The 19,516-nt window shown below is 39.3% G+C and overlaps 1 protein-coding gene across 21 annotated transcripts in view; it reads left to right on the top strand.

The window, feature by feature from the left end:
* Positions 1-19,516, top strand: part of MAP4 (microtubule associated protein 4) — a 162,914-nt gene that overhangs the window by 41,837 nt on the left and 101,561 nt on the right. For 19 of the 21 annotated variants that reach the window (XM_082411930.1, XM_082411920.1, XM_082411926.1 and 16 more), the window contains one exon: positions 14,203-14,444. In XM_082411930.1, the coding sequence (XP_082268056.1) occupies positions 14,222-14,444 (223 nt within the window). In that variant the 5' untranslated portion in view covers positions 14,203-14,221. Of the gene's footprint in view, positions 1-8,026; positions 8,223-14,202; positions 14,445-19,516 lie in introns of those variants that run through there. The other 2 variants (XM_082411931.1, XM_082411909.1) reach the window with 2 other exon arrangements.

The following is a 19,516-nucleotide window of genomic DNA, read 5'->3' as shown; positions in this document are numbered from 1 at the left end:
CTTCCATGTCCTGGCTATTGTAAATAGAGCTGCAACGAACATTGTGGTACATGACTCTTTTTGAATTATGGTTTTCTCAGGGTATATGCCCAGTAGTGGGATTGCTGGGTCGTATGGTAGTTCTATTTTTAGGTTTTTGAGGAACCTCCATACTGTTCTCCATAGTGGCTGTATCAGTTTGCATTCCCACCAACAGTGCAAGAGGGTTCCCTTTTCTCCACACCCTCTCCAGCACTTATTGTTTGTAGATTCTTTGATGATGACCATTCTGACTGGTAGCCCTATTGTTTTATCTTTCACATTTAGACCTGCTATCCATCTGGAATTGATTTTTGTGTATGGTGTGAGGTAGAACTCAAGATATATTTCCCCCAATAGTTGGATATCCAGTCGACTCAACACCACTTATTGAAAAGACAGTTCTTTCCCTACTGCTCTGCATTGTCACATTTGTCATAAGTTACATGTCCATATGTAGTGGTTCTGTTTTGAAACTGTTCTCTTGTATTGGGCTCTTTCTTGGTGGTTGTGCCAGTACCACAGTGTCTTCATTATTGTATTTATGTGTAGTAGGTTGAAACATATGAAATGGGCACATTTTTAGTTCATCAGTTTTTAGCAATTTCATATGATTCAACCCAGTAGTAAGTTTTGATATACAGTACCTTAAGTTCTTCTAAGTTTGTTCTCTAACATTGTCTTGGCTATTCTTGGCTTTTTGCATTTTTATATAAAATTTAGAATTGGCTTTTGAGTTTGAATTAAAAAGAAAAAGCTATTGGAATTTTGCTTGGAAATGTTCATTCTGTAGATCAGTTTGGAAATAGTTGACATTTTAAAAAATACTGAGTCTTCCAGTATATAGTACATAATTGTGATATCTCCTGCCATTTATTTAGGTCTTTAATTTCTCTCTTTTTTTTTATATGTTTTCTAGTGGTCATGGGTATCTTTCATTAAAGTTATTCTTAGTTTTTTTCAAAAATACCATTGTCAGTGGTATTTTTGAAAAATTTGTTTTCCAATTATTTTTGCTGTATGTGGAAATACAGTTGGAGTTTTAGCAATTTACCTGGAGTTCAACAACCTTGCTAAATAAATTCGTTTACTGATTCTAATAGTTTATTTGATTTTCTCTATATTTTTATAGTTATGTTTCCTGCAAATAATGACAGTGGTTTTTTTTGTTTTTGTTTTTTTGGCTGCGTTGGGTCTTTGTTGCTGCGTGTGGGCTTTCTCTAGCTGCCGCGAGTGGGGGCTACTCTTCGTTGCGGTGCGCGGGCTTCTCATTGCGGTGGCTTCTCTTGTTGCAGAGCTTGGGCTCTAGTCGTGCGGGTTTCAGTAGTTGTGGCCCGTGGGCTCAGTAGTTGTAGCTCGTGGGCTCTAGAGCTCAGGCTCAGTAGTTGCGGCGCACGGGCTTACTTGCTCTGCGGCATGTGTGTTCTTCCTGGACCAGGGCTTGAACCTGTGTGCCCTGTATGGGCAGGCGGATTCTTAACCACTGTGCCACCAGGGAAGTCCTCAGAAACTTTAAAAGTTCTCTTGTTGCCTGTTATAAATGCATAGGGAAATGAAAAAAATAGGAAGATTAATATTTAGTACACTAATTTAAAACATTAGAAACTTTGAGAATGAAAATGTTTTATTTCTTAGTAAAAAACTTATCAAGAGTAGTTTCTTCTCTTCTTGTGACTTATGATGTGGAATGGGCATCTTTTCTCTGCCTTGACAAGTTGTCATACTCCTTTCTAAGTTTGGATCTGCTTCCAGGATTTTATCGTTTGGGTTTTCAGTGTCACAAAATATCTTTGAGAATTCTTTTAATGTGAAGTTTCTTGCCCAAATCACTTCTTCCGGGATATCCTCATCTTTTTCACCGAACACACATAGATAAGCTCACCTTCACTAAATTCCTCCGGCTGCATATCCAGAGTCTTTTTTTTTTTTTTTAATTTATTTTATTTATTTATTTTTGGCTGCGTCGGGTCTTTGTTGCTGCGCACGGGCTTTCTCTAGTTGTGGTGAGCGGGGGCTACTCTTCGTTGAGGAGCGCAGGCTTCTCATTGCAGTGGCTTCTCTTGTTGTGGAGCACGGGCCCTAGGTGCGCGGGCTTCAGTAGTTGTGGCACATGGGCTTAGTGGCTCCATGGCATGTGGGATCTTCCCGGACCAGGGATCGAACCCATGTCCCCTGCATTGGCAGGTGGATTCTTAACCATATCCAGAGTCTTTTGAATGACGGTAGAGTCAACATCCCACAGCGTAGCTGTTACTTCTGTAACTCCATTCATATTCGATTTGGATTTCACTTCCAATGTTACTCCTTTTTAGTTCTTTGCTGCACTTTTGTTTTTGTTGACCAGTTCCCTCTTACAACTATCCTTTTTATAAAATGTCACAGCGGTTTATCACTGGGAGATGAGGCAGCACAACTGTTTGTGCATGAACTGAATAACAGATGCTCAGTGACCAGTCACTAACATACTTTGTGATGTGATAGGTCACTGATCTTGATGCACACCTGTTATTTATGTAGTGATTTGTAGACTGAAGAGCTAGCAGCAAATTTTGTGCTTTATGCAATTACTCACAGTTAATATACCGTGGTAACTGGAACTTGAACCAGGTTGTTGAAGGACTGGTGTTATTTAGCTAAACTATGGTAATTGAAATTTGTGGATATTAGAACCTTGCAAAGCAAGGACTGCCTGTATCTGTGACACAGATTATATGGGCCTCAAAGTTTAAACAATTTATTATCTGGCTCTTTACAGAAAATATTTGCTGACCTGCGATCTAAGTTCATAAGTTTACTTTTGCTTATAATTTTCCATTACTGTATTCTTGTCTGGTTTTGATATTGGGGTATATTACCAATAATCATATAGTAATCACTAGCAAATACCTAAAGCACATACAGTGTTCCAGGCACTGTTCTAACATTTTAAATATTAACAGATCCAGAAGTAGTTAATTCTATTATCCCCAACTTACATTTGAGGAAGCTGAAGTAAAGAAGTTAAGAAACTTGCCCAAGGTCACATAGATACTAAATGGTAGAACCCAAATTTGAACCTCTGGTGGTCCAGTGTGGATCCCGGCCTCTACTACATTATACTTATATTGATATTAGTCTCATAAAATGAGTTGGGGAGCATTCTTTTTCTAATTTCTAGAGTTTGTGTTAGATCAGCACCTTAAATATTTAGTAGAATTCCTATAAAACCCTTTGTGGGATGTGTGTGTGTTTGTGTGTGTATGTGCGTGTGTGTGTGTGTATTTGGAAGATTTAAAAATACTGTTTCAATTTCTTTAATTGATTTTGTACTGTTTAGGTTTTCTATTTATTATATTTTGGATCAGTTTTTGTGATATATACTCTTTTAGGAATTGATGTTTTTTATCTGATCTTCAAATTTGTTGGCATAGTTTTATATTCTCTTTTTTTCTCTCTCCTGCATTTGTGGCATTATTCTTTTTCCTTCCTAAAATTGTTCATTTGTGCCTTCTCTTCTTTTTTTGTCAGTCTTCCCAGTGGTTTGTTAACTTTATCAGTCCTCAAAGAGGACTTTTGCTTTGCTGATCTCCTCTTCTGTTTTTTTTTTTTTTTTTAAAGGATCAATCTTTTTTTTTTTTTTTTAATGTATTTATTTATTTATTTGGCTGCATTGGGTCTTCGTTGCTGAACGCGGGCTTTTTCTAGTTGCGGCAAGCGGGGGCTAATCTTCATTGCGGTGCACAGGCCTCTCATTGCGGTAGGTTCTGCTACATAGCACTGGTTCTAGGCGCGCGGGCTTCAGTAGTTGTGGCACGCAGGCTCAGTAGTTGTGGCACACAGGCTCTAGAGCACAGGCTCAGTAGTTGTGGCACACAGGCTTAGTTGCTCCGCGGCATGTGGGATCTTCCCGGACCAGGGCTCAAACCCATGTCCCCTGCATTGGCAGGTGGATTCTCAACCACTGTGCCACCAGGGAAGTCCATCCTCTTCTGTTTCTTTGTGCTTTACTTTTGTTCATGATTTTATTCCCTTCCTTTGATTTTATTCAGATTTATTTTTATCTAACTCTTAAGATGTAAACTAATTAATTTTGTTCTTCTTTTTCTAATATAAGCACTTAAGGCTGGAGACATTCTTAAATTCCCTCTTTAGGTGTATTCCACAAACTTTGCTATATAATATTTTTGGTATTATTCAGTTCTAGTATTTTTTCATTTCTATTACGGTTTAACTCATGGGTTATTTGTAGTGTTTTAAAATTTCCTAAATACATTAAAAAATTCAGGTTTTTATTTCTAACTTATTTATATGTTTCATAAATGGATTGTATAATAATTTTTAAAATATGAGACTTTATTTCCTGGATACATTTATTTTAAAAAGAAAGTTTCATGTGTGCCAGAAGAGAAAGTGTCTTCTCCAGTGTACTCTGTAGTCCAGTAGTTGAAACCTGTATACTGAGTTGCTCAAAGCTTATATTGTATTTGCTGATTTTTGTCTACTTGATGTGTCACTTGCTGGGAGAGGTATATTACAGTATCCCCCTATGAAGGAGGATTCATCTATTTCTCCTCATTACTATCAGTTTTATGTATTTTTGCACATCTGTGTTGTTAGGTATGTATAAGTTTGATATTTAATATTGATAACTTAGTGAATTAAACTTTTTGTCATTTTATTTCTACTAATGGTTTTTTGCTTAGAGTTGATTTTGCTTGATATTTATATACACCGATCTGGTATGCCTTTTTGTTACACAGTTGAACGTTCTGCAGTAGATGCTACTGGTGCCCTGTCTGGATCCCCTTAACCAGCCAGTGTGTCCCTCAGCCAATGACTGCCTTGACGAGGGTTACAGAAACCTGGCCCCTTTCCTTCATGGCGGCACTGACTCAGTGCTGCTCTTGTGCTCCACAGCTTCCCAGGGAAGAGGCAGAGAGGGGGACTCGGCTGAAACCAGTGCTGGCTCCCTTCCTTCTACGTATAAAAATCCCTGTTTCAGGCTCTGCTTCTAGTAAACTGGATCTAAAGCATCTACCCTCCCGACAGGGGAGAACTTTATCTCTTTCTAGTGTTAAGTTTTACAGATCCTGTTTTATGTTTCATTTTGATGAACTTTATCTTTAGTGTATTAGGTAGACTATTGCTTAATTCAGTAGCTCTCAATTGTGGGTGTCCTTCAGAATTAACTCTTAAAAACTGAAATTGCTCAACTCTGTCTCTGATTGATTCTGTTCCAGTGGCTTTTCACTTTTAACTCAGATCTTTTCCTCTATTTCAGGTAAAATGTTCAAAGTTATGGTAAATAATAACTTGAAAGATTCCTTTGACTTTTTACTTTGCTTGTTCAGTTTTCACTTAAAAGTATTGTTTTTATTTTTTACTTATAGGCTTTTTCCCCCCTCTTTTTGAACGCATCTGTAAGGTACTTTTATGTTAAAGGTAAGACATTTACCACCACTAAGGTTGTTCTACAAAATGCCTACTAAGTACTCCCATAGAGTTTATGCCATCTTCTTTCCTGCTCAGAAGAGCTGAGCTACTGTGCCCCAATGCTGATTCCATGCCTAGGACCAACAGTGGAAGGAAGAGCCAGCAGGCTCCTTTAGCTGGACAAATGTCGACCCCAGGGCTTCCCTGGTGGCGCAGTGGTTGAGAATCTGCCTGCCAATGCAGGGGACACGGGTTCAAGCCCTGCTTTGGGAAGATCCCACATGCCGCGGAGCAACTAGGCCTGTGAGCCACAATTACTGAGCCTGCGCCTCTGGAGCCTGTGCTCCGCGACAAGAGAGGCTGCGATAGTGAGAGGCCCGCGCACCGCGATGAAGAGTGGCCCCCGCTTGCCACAACTAGAGAAAGGCCTCGCACAGAAACGAAGACTCAACGCAACCAAAAAAAAATAATAATAATAAATAAAAAACAAGGGTATCTTTAAAAAAAAAAAAAAAAGCTAAGAGCTGATCAATTGTGATTACTTCATCCAATTTCCCCAAGCCTAAGTAGCTTAAAATTCCATAATATATTTGTTACTCCTTGACAGAGACATGTGAGCTGATACTATAGAGATTTAACATTGCAATAATTATAAAAGTGATAGTAACATGATGGTGGTAGCTGATCTCTTGAACAAAAAACGATTTGTTTTTGTCACATTGCATCATGTTGTTGTGCTTTTCTAAAAGCAGAGAGCTATTTTTGTTGCCCTGCCTAATAATGATAAGATGACCAGCACGGAGAGCTGGCTTGTCTGGTTACTCCCTGTTGGCTTTCTTTTCATGATTGCTCTGGCACAGGCCATGTTTAGAAAGTAGGAGAAATGAGGTGAATATTCTTAATTACTGATGACCTTCCACCTTTAATCTGTTTATTCTTTTTTTCTTTGAGGTTTTTTTTTTTTATTAATTAATTTTTATTAATTTATTTTTGGCTGTGTTGGGTCTTCGTTGCTGCATGCGGGCTTTCTCTAGTTGCGGTGAGCGGGGTCTACTCTTCATTGTGGTGCATGTGCTTCTCATTGCAGTGGCTTCTCTTGTTGCAGAGCGTGGGCTCTAGGCATGTGGGCTTCAGTAGTTGTGGCACGCGGGCTCAGTAGTTGTGGCTCACAGGCTCTAGAGCACAGGCTCAGTAGTTGTGGCTCACAGGGTTAGTTGCTCCAAGGTATGTGGGATCTTCCTGGACCAGGGCTCGTACCCGTGTGCCCTGCATTGGCAGGCGGATTCTTAACCACTGCGCCACCAGGGAAGTCGCTGTTGATTCTTTTTCCAGTTCTGACTTTTTGTAGCTTTGGCATCTCTGATTAATTTCAGATTAGACATGGTTTTAATTAACTTCCATTTACCATTTTAGAACTGTCTGTTTAGTTAGCCCCTTCGTTTTGTTGGCTTTTGCTGTTTTGGCCCATCTTCTGTATAAAGTAATCCACTAAGAGAAGATATACACATCACTTAGACATGGTCTTTCCCCTTTGGGACCTAGTAGGTTACAGGAGCTGCTAGTATATACAGCTCACTACAGTATAGATCAGACTGTACTGTTTGTTACAATAGAAGTATAGACGATGTATTAGTTCTGAATAGTACTGGGAGAACAGATTCTAAAAAGGAATCAGAGAAAAGGTGATAGGATGTGGACCTCAATTTCAAGACTAACAAGGAGGAAGTAAAGAGAATTTGAAGTGTGGAGAGCAATATGAGCAAGAGTATACAGTAATGAAGTCAATGGTCTGCTTGTAAAATGGCAGCTGGTCCCATGTGACTAAAATATAGGGAGCCCCAAGTGGAAAACTGCTGATGGTTGTAGTAGGTGGTAGGACTGGGTCTTCTAGGATTGTGTGGCCTTGATATCACACTAAGGAGTTTTGTTTTGTTTTTAAATAGGCATTGGGGTCCTTTTAAATCAACTGATATGTTTTCCTGATATTCAGGACTCTTCCCAACTGCCTTCATCTTTTAAGAAGAAAAGGTAGAGCAAAAAAATTGATTTTGAAGTATAGTGATATCATTGTGTCAGGTTAAAGCAGAGACTGTAAAATTCCAAGATTTTGCCAGTTTTGTCACACCCTGCATCTGTGTCTGGTGTCCTCTGGGTCTCCTCTTAGCCTGATCCTCAATCCTGGTTTCATTTATAAGTGATTCATTTTCTCTGATTCCTTTTTTGTCATCTGTTAAAGTGAGGGAATTGAATCCTAGATTATTTGAACTGGTGTTTTTTAAAAAGCCTTTAGAGATCTTAAGTGCTTAGAAATAATTTATGGATAAGAGTAAGCAAACTCTGAATGTTTTTTTGTCTGTTAGACTGAGGTTAGACTAACTGGGATGAAAGTATTAAAAAATACTTTCTTTTTTCAAAATTTGGGGGCATTAGGTATTGAGAATCATCTTAAGGTTCGTTCTTCTTTTAAAAAAATTGAGATAAAATTGAAGATTTGGTCTTGAGGACAGTTATAACAGAAATGTAAGTGCTGTGTCATTGTCATCTCTTGTTTTGGCGCATATAACCGGACTTCAGCAGACATCATGCCATCTGTATCACATGGCTAACAGTGGGAGGTATCTAGTGTAGATTCTTCTTCTTGGGGAAATAGATTCAAATTCACTTGGATAGAAATGTGGCAGGTGCTTGTTTAGAGATGCAAAATGCATTCAGTCAGGACTGAATCTAAGCTGCCTGGATAGTCCCTGTAAGTAAGTAAGCTAGGCTTTAAGCCTTGTGCTGCAAGGTCTTAGGTATGTGAATATGTGTGTGCATGTGTGTGCAGTGTTTTTATACTTACAGGACAGGGCTTCCTAAACTAGCAGTGGGAAAAGGAACACTTTGCTTTGGGGACTACATGGAAGAAATGTGTATCACTGTGTTCTTTCATATAGGAATGTCACTGGTTGATGGCCTCAGCTATTCTAGTAATCAAGGGCTCTCTCCTGTTGCTAATCCTATGATGAGCAGGACAAATGGTGGTGATGAACAGAACCCCGCCGAGCCTGGAAATTCCATCACTTGGTCATAGTACAGCTGTTGTCCTTGTAGTGGGTAGGGAGGCACCTGGGGGTGGAAAGTTAATATATTCCACAGGGGGTTTGGAGTTTATTGCTCAGGACAGTCAAGATGTTGCTGAGCTGTCTGTTGCTGTTTCCAGTCTGGTTCTGGGGAGGAGCAGGAGAAATTTAGCTTAGCTTCAGGGATCATAAGTGCCTGTGAGCTGTATAAGGACCTCTAGAGGTCCTTAATAAATATTTGGTTTTACTTCGAGTGAAATACTGTTTCAATTGAAAGTATAAATCAAGGTTTTCTAGTTAAATAAATTGAAAACAGAACACAGCCTCCAGACAAATAAGGTTCAGCTTGATACGTAATAGGCCTCTGAAAGAAATTCATTAAAACAAATCTGAGGAATAAAGTCCCCATTTAGTAACTGAAAGCTTGCTAGGCAAACTAAAAAAATCTCATGTTGAATATGAAATCTTTATGATGCAGACTATACCTTTAAGCATGTTAGATTATAAATGGTCTCTGGGACTGTCTGGGATGCTGGGTTTCTTCCAAGCTTGAGGAACAAGCCCTGCATTTTGGCCACAGCACTCTCCTGGGATAGCAGCTTAGTGCTGGCTTCAGAATTCTCTGTCATGGAAAAAAAAAGTGTAGAAGAAAATATTAGCCCACATATCTTTACAGTTCTGTGTCTTGTCCATAACTCACCCCTCCACCCCACCCCCACCCCCCAGACAGGACAGAATATCCATCATGGGTACAATTTAAGTGAGTATTATGAACAGTCTCCTACCTTTAAGAATTATTATTAAATGTTTCTTTTTTAAATTGGTTATTTGGAACTCAGAATACATTTTCCTTAGATAAACAATGTTATAAATGATAATTTTGGTTCTAAACTAGTCCCAATTACTGAGAAGAAAGTTTCTTTCTTTTTTCTAAAACTGACAGGCAGTGTTTTGAAAGGTGTTGAGCTTGCCTTTGGCGTTGTGTCACCTCCCTTTCTCTTACCTCCTAGGGTCTCTGGGCCCACATACCTTCTCCCTACTTTGGTACCTTATCCAGATCTGCTTTGTTCCCTGAAATATTCCATGTTGCTAAATTATGTTTCTTCCTTTTTACCCTAAAACCAGAAATTCAGACACTTTCAATGGAATTTATCTCTGGGGTTAGGAGGAAAGCTACTTGCTAACTAAACTCACATAAGGTGGAATGATGGTCCTTCAAGGGGTGTATGTCCCCTTATTACCCCCCTTTAAATTGTGAAATAGGATTCTGTGCTTTAAAAGAGAATGCTGGCTGCCGCATTGAATGAATCTTGGTAGAAGTTTGAATCTTGGTAGAAGTTTGACTAATGTGACCGAGTGAAATGAAAATATTACAGTGGTTATGAAAAGCGTTTGAGTATGTTGGTGGGAATTAGGCTTGTGTTCTTCCTTCTCATGAGTTTTCTTCCTCCAGTTTAGTTTCAAAGCAGCACCTTTGGTCAGGGGTGGGGATGGGGGGAGGTTAGTAAGGGAGGACAGAGGCAACAACAGGCCATTTGCAAACTAGAATGCTAATTTCTCATCAGCCAGAATGAGCACAGATCCCAACTGAGTGACTATAGATATGACTGACCTAAAATTTTCACAAGGACTTCTGGGAGCTTGAAAACTTGCCCATACTTCTGTGCATTTACGTTAGATATGAACACTATTTAATCTGTATAGACCTAGAAAATATTTTTAGTTCAGTAATTAATTCCAGAGTTTGTGATCTGAAGAAAACCATACAACAGAGAAGGCACTTGTGATCTCATTATGTATTCTTATTTACTCTTTATGAGCACATAGCTATTAATAGTAAAAGAATAGTCAAGAGGCCAAAATTCTCTTCTGTGCTTCATCATCATGTCCTGTCATTTCCTCTTGCCTTGGTTTACCTAGGTATTTTCAAAATGCTCTCACCAGATAGTTTCACATCAGGCATGAAGTCAGAATGAAAGATCAGATGTCCAGAGTGCTATGCTTGAAAACGGTACGCTCTTGGTGCCTGGTTAAATAATATGGGGCTTATTTTCTGGCAGAGTGGTGTCAAGTCTCCTTTGATGTTAGCCAGAACTGGGTGGAGTTTCTTAAGCTCTAGTCAGATTTGCTCAAGCAGGCACTGTGCACTGGGTAGTTGGCTTTTAGTCTCTCCCTTTGCCGAAAGGCTTTTTACCTTTTAATAAACCTGAACCCAGTTATAATTGAGAGTACTTGATGTATAAAATAATAGTCACACAGAGGATCTATATGAAGTTTGTTTGTTTATTTCTAATTTAAGTGATGAAACTAAATTATAAGTAGCTTATAGAATAGTCAACCTCAGGAATCATTTAACATACCACTCTCATTTTACAGCTTAGGGAACTCAGCCCTGGAAGGTGACTCACTCAAAGCCATAGTGAGAATCAGACTGAACTAGTGAAGCATGGAAACTTCTTTAACCAGCTTTCGTTTCTTGCCTCCTATCAACAAATCCATTTAAAGTTAACAGAACAGGGAACTATATTCAATATCTTGTAATAACCTATAACGGAAAAGAATCTGAAAAAGAATATGTATATAACTGAATCACTTTGCTGTACACCTGAAACATTGTAAATCAACTGTACTAAATTAAAAAAATCCAAACTCAGTTAATTTTCTCTATTATCTATACAAATAGAGGAGGAAAAGCATAAATAGTCAATGAGAGAATTTTTTTTAAAGTAGATACTTCTCATTCACAAGGATATGTTTTTGAATTTTCCTGTATATCCAGATTTGAGAAGAACACTGTGTCAGATCCATTTGTCCATAAAATACATAACTAAATGTTTTAAGGCATGAATAAATATTGTGACCTTAAATGATTCTGTTAAGTGTGGGATGACATTCAGTCATGAAGTTATTAAGATCAATTCTGGAGCACTTGCAGAACCAGCTTAACAGATCTGCAGAGCACCTAAGGAATTTATTATACTTACACATATTTTAGAATAGAATAACTATAAAATTGAGTAGTCTTCTCTTTAATTTATTGAAAACTGGGGCTTTTTGGCTAAAAGCCAGTACTTTCACTTCCACTAGCTAGTATTGCTTTTACAGGGTCATTTTCCGTAAGTAGATTGTGTGTGTGTGTGTGTGTGTGTGTGTGTGTGTGTGTGTTTAAATCATACTTCTATTTATATGTGATGACATGAAAAGAATAGCTAAACTGTTTTGAGATGCAGATGCTGGGTGGTTGGTTGCGTGTACTGGGAGTCAAGTGACCTTCCCACTTCCAGCTGTCTAATTTTCTATCAATTTTACCCTCTTAGGCTGAATTTAAGCTGCTGTTCACATTCCATGAAACACATGTCAGCCCAGAAAATGGTTTGGGAGGTTGGGAGGCGGGGAGGAGGGGAAAGATTACAGTGAATAAAAAGTTGCCCTTTGAGAATCCGCACTCAGATAAATGAGGTTTAAAATGTATTGCTGGTTTTGTCTGTATTTTCACCAGTGTCCTAAATTAGGAAAAGTCTGAGAAGATTGCATGAAGTAAGTGTCATAATTACATATTTCCAGGAAAAATAAATCTGTTGGGCTCTTATTGTATGTTGTTAAAGATGGTACAGGTGTCCTTACAAGTTCTCTTTGACAATGAAACTGCTTAATTATAGACATTACTGGTTTTTGTTCATAACAGCTTTCAAAGGCTAACTGGTAATGATAGCTATCATAGATAGAAAAGGGAAAAGCAGTTCCTTTTTATGGAACCCTTTGACATATGTCAGGCCTTTACAAAGTTCTTTATTTTTATTTTATTTATTTTATTTTTGGCTGCGTTGGGTCTTCGTTTCTGCGTGCGGGCTCTTCTCTGGTTGCAGCGAGCTGGGGCTACTCTTAGTTGTGATGCGCGGGCTTCTCATTGCGGTGGCTTCTCTTGTCGCGGAGCACAGGCTCTAGGCACGTGGGCTTCAGTAGTTGTGGCACACAGGCTCAGTAGTTGTGGCTCGCGGGCTCTAGAGCGCAGGCTCAGTAGTTGTGGCGCACGGGCTTAGTTGCTCCGTGGCATGTAGGATCTTCCTGGACCAGGGCTCGAACCCGCTTCTCCTGCATTGGCAGGCAGATTCTTAACCACTGTGCCACCAGGGAAGCCCCAAAGTTCTTTAAATGAGTCTTTTTTTTTTTTTTATTTCATCGCGCGGCTTGTGGGATCTTAGTTCCCCGATCAGAGGTCAAACCCAGGCCCCGGCACGGAAAGTGCCAAGTCCTAACCACTGGACCGCCAGGGAAGTCCCAATAAAACTTTAAATGAATCAATATTTCATAGCTTCCTATTTTTCTTACTGCATGCTTAAATCCATGTAATTTGTAGTAAATTCCTAAGAATAATCTTAAGTTTTTCTCTTGAAAGATTGATTTTACTAAGCTGTAAAAACCTACAGTGCTTTTAACTTTTACAGTTATGCATTTTCCCACCATAATGGACTACTTGCACAAGACAAACGCTAATACTAAGGAAGAAAGTTTGTTGTAGTGATTACTGAGACAAGAGGTTGCAAGCTTTGTGTAATTTGTTCCTCCTTTTATTTCTACCAGTTCTCTTGCATGTGTTTTATTATTTTATTTATTTATTTATTCTTTTAATATAAATTATTTATTTATTTTTGGCTGCATTGGGTCTTCGTTGCCGCGCACGGGCTTTCTCTAGTTGCGGCAGGTGGGGGCTACTCTTCGTTGCAGCGTACGGACTTCTCATTGCGGTGGCTTCTTTTGTTGCAGAGCACGGGCTCTAGGCGCGTGGGCTTCAGTAGTTGTGGCTCACGGGCTCTAGAGCGCAGGCTCAGTAGTTGTGGCTCACGGGCTCTAGAGTGCAGGCTCAGTAGTTGTGGCGCACGGGCTTAATTGCTCCGTGGCATGTGGGATCTTCCCGGACCAGGGCTTGGACCCGTGTCCCCTGCATTGGCAGACAGATTCTTGACCACTGCGCCACCAGGGAAGTCCCCCATATAGTTTTTAATTTCAGGTTATGTTTAAAAATGGAAAGCCTGGTGTTCTGCAAAGATGCTAATGTACATGACCACAGAGAGGGACTGCCTCCCCTAGCTAATTCAGGGAACATTTTCTGTATTTTCATGCCAGCAGGGAACTAGTAAGTGTAGTTCGGTTGACAGAGCCATGTCCAAGTGATTCATGAAGCACTACTTACCCCTACAAGATAAGGTCCATATTCCTAGTCCCTGGTAAAGAAAAGTGACTTCATTTGCCTGATAGTAATTAACCGTTTTTTTAAAAAATGGGAATATAACCTAATCTGACCTCCTTTTGTATATATTTTTAAGAATTATTCTGTGACATTATTTGGAAATTAAGATAAATGGAATAGTTGAAAGGGTTTTAAGGCTTGAAATCAAAAGACTGATTTGAATCTTACTGGCTGTAACCTTGGATAAATTGAGGGGTTTTTTTGCACTTCATTTTTCTTATTATTGAAAAGGACAAAATGGCACTTGCTCTGTTTACCTCCCAGAGATGCAAGAAAAAGTGTTTACCTTGGGTAAGACTGTTACGGAGCTGTGATTTTCTAATCTATAAAATGGGGGAGTCTCTTTTAGCTCTAAAATTTTAGATTTTAATTCCTTTTTTGTTAAAAATGATGACAAGAGTTTCTAGGAATGTTTTTCCCTTTGCAGTTCTCATCATATGAAACATTTTTTTCCCCCTTAACCAGGCAGTTGCAGTGGTGCAGAATGGCAGACCTCAGTCTTGCAGATGCATTAACAGAGCCACCTCCAGAAATTGAGGAAGAGATAAAACGGGACTTTATTGCCACACTGGAGGCAGAGGCCTTTGATGATGTTGTGGGAGAAACTGTTGGAAAAACAGACTATATTCCTCTCCTGGATGTTGATGAGAAAACCGGGAATTCGGAGTCAAAGAAGAAACCATGCTCAGACACTAGCCAGGCTGAAGGTAAGTAATTAAGCCAGACTGGATAGATAGGTTCAGAAAGTAGATAAGGGATTACGCTTTGGGTCATAATCTTAGAAACCTTTGAGGAAACTGAACTGAGTTTTTTAGTATAGGCTAGCAACTTTCTCTTTATCTAAATTTCTTGGAAACCAAGGAGGTAGGTTCATTACCCTTCAGTAGAGTATGTGTTCTTGAAGCTGTAGATTACTCTTAACCCTAAAGTTTCTTCTATAATGTCTCAACTGCTATATAATTTGCCTCTTAATTTCCTAAATTAAACTGTCTGCTGTGCCTTTTCTTTGAAAGTAGCTTTGTAAAGTTAGATACTTTAAATTCTGTATTTATACCAAGACAATTTGGAACAGAGTCAGATGCCACCTGTCTTTGAGAGTAATCCTAGGTCAGGATTAAAAAATGGGTTAAATCCTTTAAAGGAGATTTGCTGTCTTTATATATTGCTGGGTCAGATTTGCTAACATTTGATTGAGGATTTTTGCATCTATGTGCATGTGGGATATTGGTCTGTTGTTTTCTTGTGAGGCCTTTGTCCGGTTTTAGAACTGAGGTCATGCTGACATCATAGAATGAGTTGTGAAGTGTTCCCTCCTGTTCTGTTTTCTAGAACAGTTTGTGTTGAATTGATGTTTTTTTCTTTAATGTGTGACAGACTTTGTCAGTGAAGTCATCTGGATCTGGAGTTTTCTCTGTCAAGTTTTTAACTGGGAATTCTGTTCGTTTAAGAGATACAGAACTGTTCAAGTTTTCTATCTTTTCAAGTGAGCTTTGGTGTTTTGTATCTTTCAAGGAATTGGTCTATTTCCTTTAAGTCATCGAATTAATGGAGATAAAATTATAATATTACCTTATTCTTTTAATGTCTGTAGGATCTCTTGTCATGTCCTCTCTGTTTTCAATGCCTGCTTGTATCTTTTAATATTTCCTTCATTCTGCTTACTTTTAGTTGATTTGCTCTTTTTCTAGTTTTTTAAGGTGGCAGCTTAGATCATTGATTTGAAACATTTCTTTTCTAAAATAAGCATTTTTTTAAAATTGAGATATAATTGACATAAAACATTATATTAGTTTCAGGTATACAACATAATGATTCAATATTTGTATATATTGTGAAATGATGACACAAGTCTAGTTAACATCCATCACCACATATAGTTTGAATTTTTTTCCTCTTGTGATGAGAATTGCTAATATCCTCTCTCTTAGCAACTTTCAAATATAGTACAGTGTTATTATTAACTATACACACCACGCCATACAGTGTATCCTCAGGACTTATTTTATAAATTTTTTATCTTATTTATTTTGACTCCTTTCACCCATTTGCCCACCCCTCACCTTTGGCAACCACCTAAAATAGGCTTTTTTTAAAAAAATTTACTTATTTTATTTATTTTATTTTTGTCTGTGTTGGGTGTTCGTTGTGGTGCACGGGCTTTCTCTAGTTGCAGTGCGCCGGCTTCTCGTTGCGGTGGCTTCTCTTGTTGCAGAGCTCGGACTCTAGGTGCGCGGGCTTCAGTAGTTGCAGCATGTGGGCTCAGTAGTTGTGGCTTGCGGGCTCTAGAGCTCAGGCTCAGTAGTTGTGGCGCACGGGCTTAGTTGCTCTGCGGCACGTGGTATCTTCCCAGACCAGGGCTTGAACTCATGTCCCCTGCATTGGCAGGTGGATTCCTAATCACTGTGCTGCCAGGGAAGTCCCTGAATATTTTTTATAATATTGTTTTAACTCCAACATTGGCTTATTATGTATATTTCTTTTAAAAATTGTTTTATATTTGACCTAGAATTTACTGTGTATGTTAATTTCTTTCAGTTTGCCTTCCAGTAATAGTCTACCATTTCATGTATACTGTAAAATTCCATGCAAGATAGTAAATGTCCAATTCCTCTTTCATTTTTTGTATTATTGTCATACACATAATTGGACTTATGTTAGTTACCTACCTTGTTACTATTTTTGCTTTAGCTTGTCAATTACCTTTTAGAATGAATAAAAATACGGGAAAAATATACCTTTACTCTAATTTTTACCGTTTTGGGCATTCTTCATTTCTTTGTATAGACCCAAATTTCTGTCTAGCACCATAGTCCTTCTGCCTGAAAAACTTGTAACACTTCTTCTCTTATAGTACAAATCTGCTTAGCAGTGAATTATCTCAGCTTTGTTTTATTTGAAAAACAAACCTTAAGTTTTGGAAGGTACTTTTTGCTACGTGTCTATTCTGTGTTACTTTTTTCTTTCAGTAATTTAAAAGAAAATTAGTTGTCCTACTTGCATGGTTTCCTATGGGAAATCTGTTACAATCTTGATCACTGTTCTGCCCCACCCCCCCACCTTCAAGGCTATCTTTATCTTGGGTTTTTAGCAGTTTGAACGTGTTGTGTTTAGGTGATATTTTGTTCAGTTTGAATGTCTTGTGTTTAGGTGATATTTTGTTATTTGTCCTTCTTGGCTTCTCTGAGCTTGATCTGCGCTTTGCCTCTTTCTTTCTCTCTTCTCCTTCTGGGATTCCAGTTACATTTTTGTTAGATTTTTGAGTATTGTCCCACAGTCCTTGGATGCTCTGTGTTTCATTTTGGGTACTTTCTTTTCATCTATCTTCAAATTCCCCGATTTTTTTCCTGGTTGCGTTGAGTCTAATGATGAGCACTCAGTGGCATTCTTTATCTTTAATATCTTTACTGTTTTTAACTTCTAGCATTTCTGTTTGACTTTTAGAGTTTCCATCTCTCTGCTGAAATTATCCATCTGTTAATGCATATTTCTATCTCTTCCACTATAGACTTTAACACATTAATCATAATTATTTTAAATGTCTGTCTGGTAATTTGAACATCTGGGTCATCTCTCAGTCTGATTATTTTGTCTCTTTACTGTTTTTTTCTGGTACTTTTTATGTGTATCTTAATTTTTGAGTGAATGCTGGACCTCACATGTAAAGCAGTAGAGACTGAAATAAAATATTTATGCCTGGAAATGAGTGTATGGTCAGGCCACTCAAGATGGCTGTTCTCTTGCTCTCTGTACATCCCCTTCTTGACCAGTGCCTGCTTCACCTGTACCCTACTCACATGCCCGACCTTCCTACACTCTTGCCCCCGCCCCAGCTGGTGACTATTTTTATCAAAGGGGTAGTGAGGGGCGTGCACCTCTGCTGGTTTCCCTGGTAACTAATGAACCCACCTGACGTAATTCTCCTATAACTGGTAGTCCCCCCCACCCCCCGCCGGCAGTGAAGACTGCTGCCATGTCCTGCCTGCTGTCTGCTGCACACGGTGGGGTGTCGCTCCAGGACCTTGCTTCAGCTGTGTAAGGTCCCCCATCCATTACACCGTTGATGTCTCTGTTGCTGACTCTGGGCTCTTTCTTCAGTTTTAGAGCTGGGCAAGCACAGACCTTGTAGGCCTGCGGGGTACAACCCAACAATGGGCAACTCTCTTCTTTTACTAGTTAATTAATACTTTCAAAGGGTTGAAAGGGTTGAGTCAATTTAGGCCAGGGCTGAGCTAGGGTTGGGCTTTGTTGTTGCTATGATGATCTTCAGTGCACTACTGGCTTCAAATTCTTCCATTTCTGGTGTGTAGAGTAGGGACTGAGGTGCTGGAAAGCTTTTCTCAAAAGTTCTTTTCTCAAAGTTCTTGTTCCACTCCCAGCTTTTGGCCCTGCTGTGCACCTGTGTCTCAGAAGGATCTCTCTCCATGCTCTCCCCTCCCTTATCAGAAGAGGGATAGCCTGGTAGCGGGCAGGAGTTATTTTATTTTTGTTTTTTGGTCTTGGTTTAGGCTCAGGCCTGTGTGCATGCGTCTTGTGGTTGAGTCTTTTTCTCAGTCACACTATCCCTCTTACATGGATAGCGTTTTCTAAAGGTATTGGCATAGGATCCTGGGCTAGGACTCTTTCTGGCTCCTCCCCTAGGGTAAGAGGGGGTTTTCTTGTTAACTTCTTCCCCAGCTGCGGTGGGTCTTCACCCGGGCCCTGGGGCTGACAGGGTTTGATACTCCTCCCCCAGCAGCTTAAAGCTTCTGTTTGCGTAGGAGAGAGGAGTCCTGGGGGTCAGGGCTTCTTGCCTTTGCTTTTAGTGGCAGCTTTTTCCAGGTCTGCACCACCTAGAGCAGCTCTCTGGTCCCCCCTCTGCCTCCAGTCTTTCTAACCTGCGAGTGGGTATGAACTCCTTTTGTGTCTGTGGATCCCAGGGACCCTTTACTCTCACGCTAGCCTTCACTTAGCCTTTAGCAAATCGTTAAACTCTTTAGTTGAATTCTTCTCACCTGCTTGCATGGCACGTGAGACACAGGAGAACTATTGCTTACCTCCCATATCTCCTTGAGGGGAATGTCTTTCTTTGGATTCCACACTACTTGGTTGCCCTAAAACCTCAGCTCTCTGGTGAGTTTGTTTTTGTAGTTGAGTTGTTGTAGTTGAGTTCGATTTTGTAGTTGATCTGGGTTTTTTGTTGTTGATAGGGTGGGAGTGACATTTCTTCTGGCTTTCTGTAGCCTGAGTGGAAGAGGAACTCCTGCTTTTTGTATATGTGCTTTATTTGGGGGGTGGGAGGGTAACCACAAATGATCAAAAGAAATATTATTGAGAGTTTAAAATCAAATTATATCCGTATAAATATTTACTCCCAGAAAAAAATTGGATTCGTTAATGGAAAATGGAAATGTCTGTTCTCTTTTAATCCATAACGGTCAGTGGAGTTATTTGTCCTTTGATTAACCTAAAAGGAACATTTTAGTTGGAAGAAAGGAAATGGTACAGAGTAAATATTTTAATAACTTGAGTCATGGCTAAGATACTCTTCCCATCCGCATTAACTTACCCTCATCAGTCATAGGTGGAGGAAGCTTGCTGCTTTTCATTTAAAATCTTCCTTTAGCTGTGCGTGGCTCCTACCACCTGGGACTCAGCTTAGGTGGGTGAGGATAATGAGATGGTAGCAGTAGATTTTCTTGTGGTTCATCTTGGGTGACTTGATCTATGTACCATGAACTTGACCCAAGAGGAGGAGAGTTTTTAAGAAACTGTTTTGCTTATAAAAATTATTAAATTTTTC

This window comes from Balaenoptera physalus (assembly GCF_965194825.1).
Source record: "Balaenoptera physalus genome assembly, chromosome: 11".
Taxonomy (NCBI): Eukaryota; Metazoa; Chordata; class Mammalia; order Artiodactyla; family Balaenopteridae; genus Balaenoptera; species Balaenoptera physalus.
The sequence above is the reverse complement of the archived record's forward strand: the minus strand, read 5'-3'. Positions and strand labels throughout refer to the sequence as shown.